Genomic DNA, 10,838 nt, shown 5'->3' with positions numbered 1-10,838 from the left:
TGAATGTGACAATGTATTCATTTCTTGTGTGGTTGTGGTGTAATTGTGCACAGTTCCCAGATGTAAAATTTATGCAACATCAATGAAGAAGATGTAGATAAATTTGTGAAATCTACAATGTCCTTATTCGTTTCAAATATAAGAAGGAATTACATTACTTTAGTTATTCGTTATTAAAGGAAAAACAGTGCAAGAGGTATGTTGTGAAAATTATTTCTTAGAATGCGTAATCAGGAATGTAGGTATAGGAGAGCTTTCTCCTCTAATTGCACACACTCACTTCCCTAAATCAGTAACATTTGTGGAAGAATGAACAGTGACTGGACCTACAGCTTTGAGTATGATTCATATTATTGAAATTTTGATCTGCACTGAGAATCTGCATTACAATAGGTTTTCGCGTATGGCTGAGTGTATTGTCAGGTTTTTTTCCCATTACCAAAAAGCACGGATTAACTGTTATGAAAGCAACAAGATACCTGACTTTCGTTCAACTCCTATTCATAGAGTAGTGAATACTTGTAATTGTGGGGATAAAGACAGCTGGAGGCTGGAGCAGGTGCTGAATACGCCACCTTCTTGTCAACGATCAAAAATAGAAAACGTATGTGTTATACCAATTTCGTTACGGATCTTGTTGGCATGTAGCGAAAACCGAAAGAAAAAAACCTTGGCACAAGCTTAGTTAATTAATCATTGTTCCACCCAGGATGGTATTTGAAGGGGAGGAGTACGGGAGAATTCCCCCTCTGGTTGCTATTTTTTTTACTTTTCGAGGAGGACTGCATATACGTATAATGTATATAATATCTAAGGCTAGGATTTTTATGACAGCATATTTTTTTTGGTAAGGATGATGTGATCCCTAAATATATACAAATTCATATTGTGAAGAAACTAATTGAATGAAGGTGCTTTTTAAGAGCATATTTTGGCATATTTGGCCATTTCTACGTGATAAAGCATATTTTGATGGATTTTCGGTCATATTCATCATATTTTCGCTTTTTCAAGAAATATGCAGTCATTTTCCAAGTGGATTCGTTCTTACTCTCAGGTTCACTAGAGGTTTTTTTTTTGACTGCAGCAAAATCTTTTTCACTTTAAATTGAAAATTTACAGAAAATATTCATTGTGCTTTTCAACTCATCAGGGCTCATGAAGTGAACTAAAAATAGTATGTATATGAAAATATTTCAGCATAAGTTAGTTATTGATGTTTGAAACAGTCTAGTTATAAGGGCATATTTTTCAAATTATAGTGCATATTTTGTAAAATTTTAAGTCATAAAAGCATATTTTATTTTGCATATTTTGGTGATTTTTAGGTCATAAAAATCCTAGCCCTAGTAATATCCAATGCTTCAAGAATATTCACTGGTATGTCCCCTCCTGCACTGGAAATGTTTCATTTGATTTGAGTTGATTTTGTTCTTTAGCGCCGCTTCTCTGCCATTTTGGCTAATCGTGACGATGAAGATGGGTGATGATATGATGAAATTGATGAAAGGACACGCACAAATAACACGTATACATACACTGTGCTAACCACTCCGCAAAATATTTTTTGAAATACCACACTGTTTATGCAGCATACTAAAAAGTCTTCATGAACTTTTTGACATTATCAGACAACATCAAGAGTTCACAAAACACCCAACAAATAAAAAGAGAGACGCGAATAAAGTGCAGGCGATACAGTCACACATATTTATTTCCAAGTTTTACTTTACGATAGATAGCATTCATTGTTACTGTCAAAATTGTTTGGAAAATGACGTAACTGAAATTTCGTGATAACAAAGATACACGCAATATAAGAGATAAAATACCTACGAAAATATAAAATAAGCTACATGATGATAAAGTTTTATGTTATTTGCTTTCAATCTGATGATATATCCGGATATATCAAGTCGCTCTTCATTTGTCGATAGTTGCCTAGGGGAAGGTGAATAAATAAACTGTTATCCGATGGCTGCTCGCTATTATTGGCAGCCATGAACGACAGCTAGTTTAAATGAATTAAAATTTCTTGGTACTCAAAGCAATTAGGCATTTACTAATGTAACAAAATTTATCTGGTGTCTACTTTCATTAATTCAGCATGCATTAGAAGTTATAGCAGTGCATAATGTAAACAGTAAGTACATAAATATGTAACTCTCCAGTTTAGTGCTAGCCTAATCTGTTTGAAATTGTTTTCTAACATCTGGGTTATGCAAAGTAATGTAATATGTTATTGTGATGTAAATAAGAACGAACATATAGTGTGAAAATTTCTCAACGTATTTCAGTTATGCATGAACTAAATTATGGGAATAAAATGAAGACATAGGCATTGCACATATTTAAATGTTTAGAACTGATTCTTCCTCAACGTTAGATTCAGGAAAGATAATTTCGTGTTTATCAAACATACGTTTTGTAAATAATGGAGATGTAGAATTTTGAAACTTGAATTGCTGAGCAAGATTTTAGGGTTCAAATTACAGTTGTGAATGCTTCTAGTTCTATTATTTCTGTTCCTACATAAAGTTAAATATTACTTAGGCTACATTGTTAATAACATGCTAATTATGACATACACACTTCAATGAAAAAGTAATTAAATGTGATTTCATGGAACTCTTTCAAACCATACATACCCATAAAAGGAAATAGTATTCAGAAATATGAACTTATTGTTTGTGTTAATGAAATTTTATTAACCTATTAAAGTAGACTGAGGAAAGTGTTGATCAATATTCCAACAAAATATTCCTTAATTGCTGTGTATGTACAAGCAGAAAAATAACGAGTTAAAAGATTATTTCGTACGAGTGTAATGATGAGATTTTTATTATGCTATCACAATTATTATTGCCGACTTCAGTAAATATAATATATCGATTTGTACTATTAATATTAAATTGGTTAAGAACAATCACACTTGACAACTCTACTCAAAATGACACAGTAGTAAAAATCTAAAACATAAGTGCAAAGGACATTGAGAGTAGTATTTACAACGCTTTGTGCAATGCGCATTTGAGTGATTGATAGATTTGTTATATTTTACTTCGCTTTTCTGCCACTTTTGGCTAATCGCGAAATTGAGAATGAGTGATGATATGACGAAATTGAAGAAGAAACACTCACAAAGAACAGCCATGCCAGGCCGGGATTGGAACCCGGGATTCCTGGCGTCGTAGCATGATGTGATTTAGGAGCAATAGCGGAATGTTTTTTCCTCCTTCACATTTCCTCATATGTAATTACCCATTTCTTGAATTGGAACTTTCTTTCTTATTTCAGATGTATAGATGTTATATTTAAAATTTTGAAAATTGTTTATTTATTATCTAACATGGAGCTTTATGTACTACACTTTTATGTGCAACGGTATCTGGGAGTGTCTGTCACTATTCTTGCGTTATTAATCTTTAAAGTATTTCAAGTATTTCTTTGCTGTTGTTATACGAAGTTTGAGTTTCAAGGACGAAAATTATGGTGTAGTTTCAAACTTAATATTACACCTTCTGCCATGGTTGGGACCTCATTGATCTTGCAAGAACTTTCGAATGTAACAGCAACGTTCTGAACTATTTTTATTTAATTTCGGAAATTAATTATAATTTAAAATTATAACGCAAAATCTAACACACAAATTCGATTAAAATTTTCATATCGGATCCACTTCATGTTTAAGATTGTACCCTCAGCTATCATCAGTAGAAGTGTTCCATGTTCTCAAAATATTGACGAATATTTTTCGCAAGTTTCAAGATAGAAAACTTCTGTTGACAAAGGGTAGTAGATCTTGGATAAATTAGCTGGTGTCTATTTTCTGATACCGAGATACACGAGTTGTGATAATATATGATGTAAGAAATGTATATTTTGCGACAATTCGTAATATTTCTTGCGTTCTTGCAGATATTCACTGTGTTTGGAAGTTTTTAAACTTTAGCATCCTCACATTTATAAAATAAAATTTTAATTATAATACTCAAGGTCCCGGGTTCGATCCCCGGCCGGTTCAAATCCGGGAACTTTTCTAACGTTGGAAGCGGCCCCGGCGCCCACCCAGCGTCGAATAACATGGGTACCTGGGGGAAACCCTGGGGGGTAAAGGCGGTCAGGGGCGTGGTGCTGATCACATCACCCCTACTCACGACCGGATCAAGAAAGTGTGGGGCGTTACCCCCACACCCCCTATACGCCTTCATGGCGTGGTGCTAAGCACAGGGGAACACTTTACCTTCTTTTTTTATAATTTACTGCTAACGCTGTGCTTAGAATGTTACAAAGGATCAAAATCAACGCGTGAACTCTGTCAAGACAAATTCAACTTATGCATGTTAGGTGTGCGTTGATCAATACATGTTTATATTTACTAAAGAAACATGGATGCTTTAGTCTAACACCATCATATGTGTTGTTTAAACATTCATAAGTTGAGGTGTACAAAATTAAAGATAAATCGTAAGAAATATTCATTATTGAACATCACATACTTGTAATATTGCCTGTTAACATCAATTCAAAGTAAATTAAACGAGAAAATGAAGGAAAATAATACCAAATTCTCAACTTGGGCAGCTTGATATTACATACAGATTCACACTCACACACACCTGATATGATATTTCCTGTTGCCACGCAGAATTGTATGACATGTGTTGTTTATCGCGATACATTTTGGAAGTCATTTATTGTTTGGCTAACATTAGTTGAAATAACATACAGGTTCTTTTACACGATTGCAAGAACAGGGCGTTGGATGAAACTTTATTTATTTAACATTTTTGCAATGTTATTTACACGCATACAAAATTTTATAAGATAACTTTTTGTTCTTTAAAACTTTAATCCGAACTGCGACTCTTATATTCCACGGAAGTTATATGTATATTATCATTTCAAATGCATTTCTTTTCGGATATTTAAAAAAAAATACAATATCCATCCTTTAGAGGAATCTGGGTCTCTATTTCGAGGGATTGATTGATGTGTTTTATTTTACTTAGCTTTTCTGCCAATTTTGGCTAATCGCGACGATGAGGATGAGTGATGATATGGTGAAACTGATGAAGGGACACTTACAAAGAACACCCACGCCCAGGCCGGGGTTCGAACCCGGAACCCCTGGCGTCGTAGCGTTTTGTGATAAGAACTCATCCACGGGTATCGGCACACCATTTTTCGAAACAGAACCGTGACATTCCCATCCGGACAATGCTGAACCAAAAAAAAGAAAAAAAAAGAAGAAAGGGGGGGGGGTTGTTCTTCACTAGAACCAGATAACGTGTAAAAATAATGCTATTCATAAAATATCAGAAATATCATCCACACTTCACTAATTATTAATATAAACGGCAATAAACTGATTAGCCAACTAGAAGTATTGGTTGGCTAGTTATCTGAAAACATAATTTCTTTGTATATATTCTAATAAGTTCTTAAAAATATGAAATTCCTACTGGTACATGTACTTCTTCTTTCAATTACAACACATTTTCAAAATTGTATGGTAGTGTATGATGTATATACGTACAAGTCGTAGGTAGAGGTTTTTAAAGTTAACTTATATCAAATTCAAATTGAACAAATTAGGTTATTTTGTATTGAGTTGAGAATCTATGTTTATTTAGATGCCTCTAGTCGATCGTCTTAGTATTCAAGATGAAGGCGTTTTCACAAGGATGTGAACAATATTTCCCCATGGACAGTTTATTCAAACTACTTCTAGGGAATACGCAACCGTCAAGTTCAACCATTGTAGGTGAACCATAGGTAAGTTTTAAATTAATCGGATGGTTTCTCTCGTGAATACACTTTAGAGTTGTACCCATACTTAATGCGATATAAGCTTGAGAGAGAGCGAAGTGCTCTATAATTGTTGTAGTACGTTTGGCGTTTAAAAACTAATTAGATCGTCAAACAGTTTAAAACTTGCTTTAAAACCAAGCTTTTAATATCAGAATTTTACAAATAATTTACAATGTTATAAACAAAAGCATATAGACCCTATCAGGTTTATTGTTTTCAAATAAGTTTTTCATTTATTGAAAATCAAACTGTGTAACAGTAGATGATTTTGTCATTACAGTTGGATCAATTATTGATGACAAGTTAGCGTTTTAAATCCACTTTATGCACAGTAAGGCTAATCGGGGCTGAACCTACAATTTAAAGTGGGATCCGAACCACTTATGCCTCCACCGGGTATCGAACTCGGGACCCCTTGATTACAAGGCGACGACGCTACCACAGCACCATCAGGGATGCCCTGATCTATTATTGATTGTTCCAATGTTGCCACTGGTTAAGAAATTTAAGTACTTTCATTACTGCAGTGAATATCAAACTGTTCCGGTGCTAAAAGTTAGGGAATCTAAGGATAAGGACGAGAGGCAAAAGTATATCTAACTCTATTTCTTAATCCACTTTATGCTCAGGAAGGCTAATTGGTATTGCACTTACAGTTTAAAGTGGGATCCGAACCAATGTGCAATGTGCCTCCACGGGCATCGAACTCGGAACTCCTTGATTACAGGTCGACAGCGTGACCACCACAAGTACTTCTCACTGAAGTGTACCTTCAGATGACACATGTAAATACAAGAGTATTGGTTTCAACAACAATAATGCCTCAATGATATTGAGCAATTCGTAGAGCTATGATCACTGTCATTTGCATTGAAATGTGTGAGAGTTTTTGTTGTTCAAGTCCACTTTGTGCGCAGACATGTTAATTGGGACTGAAGAAGAACCGATAGTGTAAATTTATCACTGAATATAACCCTGGAGTTCTCTTTCGGTGTTCTGGGAACTTTCCTTGTCTTGCAGGTGAAGATCCGTTGACGAGTTCTGCAATACCCAAACAATATGCCAGGTATATGTCCTAGATGCAACCGGAGTGTATTCTTTGCGGAGGAAAAGACTGCCCTTGGCCATGTGTGGCATACTTTCTGCTTCTCCTGCTGTAAGTTTGGTGTAACAAATTACGTCTGATATGTGTAAAGAAATTGTACACACGTTTGTTTATTGCAGTTGTATTTTTACAACCAATAACTAAGACAAAATCAACATTCGCTTGTTTCAATGGAGGAAATTCTCCCATGCCACGGCAAATATCACTTTGGTGGTATGGGTGATGGTGTTGCTGTAATTAAGAATAATAACCAATAGACTAAAACAAAAACTTCATGGCGAAGGCCTGCAAAGCAGCTTTTCACTGAGTGACACGTGGACAGCGAATCAAGTCTCATTGCCGCTGTTTTCCGGCTTGCGAAGCTAATAACCAATCAGTACTATTCATGTAATTTATACGTTGCAATAATCACTTGCGATTTCTCACTTAAAATAATGATTTTTCATTTGTACATTTCACTTGAAAGAACTAACCATATGAAGAACTACAAGGCAAGAAAAAAAATCGAAGTTCAGTAGAGTGAGTAACAGTAGCTAGTTTATCAACAACTTCATATGCGGTAAAATAATTCTTGACTTTTATTGCAAGAAATTAATAATGTATGAGATTCCCATTTCATAAGTGTAAGAGTATTGAAATAACTTTCATTATTGAGAATATTTCTAACCTGCAATCTGGAAATGTTTAGGATATCTTGAGCATGAACAGAATTCGTATTAAGGTTAGAATGCATTTTCTCGCTAAGATTTTTTGGTTTGCAAATTTATTGTGTTTACAACTTTTCTAAATTTCTGAAATGAAATTCGTTAATGAAAGCACATAACAAAATCATTAGTTTTGACGTGTTTCTGTACATTGTATCTTCGGAATGTCCAAATTTAAAAACATGAGAAATTACAGCATCGCACAAAGTAGTCTATATACACACACATATGTTCATGGCTCAAACAGCGTTAAAATAACTCCTTTCAATAAAATGATGATAATATCACTCGTGAGAAACATTTTAATGGTTTATTGGCTTCGGTTACTGTCATCAACTGCTTCGGATCTGGATTATACATCACCGTTTATCCACAGTGTATCGCTATTCAAGTGTGTAAACATTTCAGACCATAATAGAGTAGTTTGAACTTAATTTCAGGCTAGTTCACCAGATGTCACTTGTATTGATGTTCCAATTAATTTGTCTAGATGACAAAAGTTGACGTGCTTGCCTTTGGTGTGTTGAAGGTTGGATTATTGAGAATGAACTCATGAGATTCGATTCCTTAATAGCTTATGTGCGCGTATTTTACTGTGTAATGCACGCTATCATTCCGACAATGTTGTGTTGCAGACAAATGCCGGAAACTCTTAGATAGCACCAGCCTAACTCCGCATAAGGAAGAAATCTTCTGCAGTTACTGCTACAAGAAACACTTCGGATCGGCGAAAAGAACCCTTCCCCCAATCAACCTAGAACAGATTGAAGCAAATGTAAGTAGCTGAATTCTTGGTAGTGTTGCCCACGGGACGAGACGGGACAGGCTTTTAAAAATTCGAGACGAGACGTGATTGATCATGTGTCCCTTTGACAAACGAATATTTTCGAGACGAGACAGCATTTCACAGCATTTCCACGAGACGAGACAGGCCAAAGTCTCGTTTCGTGGACAACACTAATTCTTGGTATGGAAATATTACGTCACAAATGTACTTGTAATTATAGTTACAAATTTAACAACTAATTTAACACTATTTACAGTTGAAGTCTATTACGAGATTAATTTCACTGTTTACGTAGAAAATGTGGAATATTGGTGTTGTATCTATAATGAGAGGATTTCTGCTAAACCTGTTTCCTGTGCAGCTGTTAGATATGATTTAGATTTATTTAGATTAGATGCAAAATTAGATTTTGAAAATATCATAAAGGAATATTTCCAGGATCCACACATTTCTTATTTAGAGAAAGAGAATGCCTTGCGCTAAAAGTCTCGTTTTTACAATTCAAGGTAACAGTTTTAAATAATTTGTGGACTGTGGTTTACATATATAGGATGACAACAGACTGTACAGGAGCATCCAGCACATTATGAAAAGAGGACAACATACAACCCATAGAGAATAATCGTGTTTTGTGGATTCAAGCGCTGGAGTTTCGTTAGACTCTAATTAACGTAGTTTCCAGGGTGTAATACGAGGAAAACAGGTTGATATTTGAGTGCCTTTTAGAAAGTTCACCTCTGTTTACAGCATTCACTACCAAACAAATTTTGCTCTCTTATGCTGTTTAGTTGGCGATGTAATAGCATGGTCCAAATCCTTAAGGAATTAGCGCTAGCAGCTTCATATATCTAGATAACAGCGAAAGCTACCCATAAGAAGACAGGACAAATTCTAAATTAGCTTAATATTTAGGAATATGTCAGGTATGTCCCTGAACCGGGGTTATTATAACACATTGACGCCACCATATAAGACCAAGGACGTCACTTCAGCGTCACCTTGTGCTCTTGGTTTGAAGTTTCTCCAACTAGAGTTGGATAGTAATATATTTTTTTTCTTGTACTTAGGTTAGAGATTAGATTTTTTGTAGTGTGTACGCTTCTACAAACAGTAAAAAAAATGACACAATATTAGAAAATACAAAACTTTATGGTAATTGAATAATATAGCATCAACGATGCAACTGTTCATGAAATTCCATACACACAGCAGCTAAAAAAAGATCCGAGAGAAGTCCATGGTTCAGCCTTTACAATATCCATTAACCCTCTGTAGGGATCAATATAAGTCGTCTCTTAGTTTTGGAAACATTATGGGTTTTTGTTATTTTGTGAACTCCATCCCTGCTTCTATAGGCAGATGTAGTTTTCATTCACCTTTCACTGGCCTCTGTGGCAGAATGGTTAGCACAGCGCGCTAAGAAACCACGGGCCCCGGGTTCGAATCCCAGCCTGGGCATGGGTGTTCATTTTGAGTGGCCTTTCATCAATGTCATTGTATCATCATCATCATCTTCGCGATAGCTAAAAGTGGCAGAAAGAGCGAAGTAAAATCAATCCATCAGTCATTCATCTTTCTTGCAGCACAACTTACAAGACAGCAATGGGAGTTCTAGTCACAAGTCATTCACAGGAATAGGACCCAAACCAAGAGCAGTCGTGGCAATACACCCAAGAGACAACCACGCTCTGTTTAATTCCCGCAAGTTCTTCAGCACGCCTCACATCCTCCAAGTCAAAGACACTGCATCGAAGGTGGCCAGCGCATTGCCAACCCGCGCTCGCCAGAGCATACCTCAGCTGGTGACCACCCCGGAACAGGCTGCAGCGAGAGGATGGCAGAAGAGTGCATCATCGTCAACCCTCATGAACTCTCCAGAGAAGACACTGAAAGCGACAGAGTCCGCGAAATCCAAGAGCAGCTCCGTGGATCAACTCCGGAAGGAAGGGTCTGCAGCGTCGGCCAAACTCCTGCCAGAGGACGATCTTCCCAGCAACGCATCTTCCGCCACCTACTCCGAAATTGAGGGCAGCATAGAGAGGCTCGTGCCAGGGAAGATTCAGGGCGACCAGAAGATACCCGGAAGTGGTTCGGCGGACGTCCCAAGGCGCTGTGGTTCCTCGCAGTCTCACATAACTACTTTCTACAGCAGGTTCCGCCTCAACGACGGCAACTCTGAGAATCCCAGGTCGCTCCTCTTGGCTGCCACGGAGTGTTCACCCGATCCTGGCGAAGTAATTGGTGTTTGTCGTAGATGTGGTGAGTACGTCATCAAAACAATATTCCTAGCTTTTAAAGGATTAACTTCCGAAATTTTATGAATAAAATTGATTTCCACTTAATTTTTCAAAATTTCTTGCAAAAATATTTGTCAGACCAGAAAAAAATACAACAATTCTACAGTAGAAGATACATGGACATATTGACC

At 36.3% G+C, this 10,838-nt stretch overlaps 1 protein-coding gene across 1 annotated transcript in view; it reads left to right on the top strand.

Annotated features, from left to right (window-relative positions):
- The first annotated feature begins 1,961 nt into the window (after positions 1-1,961).
- Positions 1,962-10,838, top strand: part of LOC145986658 (uncharacterized) — a 91,770-nt gene continuing 82,893 nt past the window's right edge. Inside the window, exons 1-5 of the mRNA XM_083120937.1 lie at positions 1,962-2,143; positions 5,637-5,778; positions 6,835-6,970; positions 8,259-8,398; positions 9,994-10,669. Of these exons, the coding sequence (XP_082977063.1) occupies positions 6,874-6,970; positions 8,259-8,398; positions 9,994-10,669 (913 nt within the window). The 5' untranslated portion in view covers positions 1,962-2,143; positions 5,637-5,778; positions 6,835-6,873. The remainder of the gene's footprint in view (positions 2,144-5,636; positions 5,779-6,834; positions 6,971-8,258; positions 8,399-9,993; positions 10,670-10,838) is intronic.

This window comes from Lepisma saccharinum, chromosome 4, assembly GCF_977018435.1.
Source record: "Lepisma saccharinum chromosome 4, izLepSacc3.1, whole genome shotgun sequence".
Taxonomy (NCBI): Eukaryota; Metazoa; Arthropoda; class Insecta; order Zygentoma; family Lepismatidae; genus Lepisma; species Lepisma saccharinum.
Note: the sequence above shows the minus strand (reverse complement) of the source record. Positions and strands in the feature narration are given on the sequence as shown.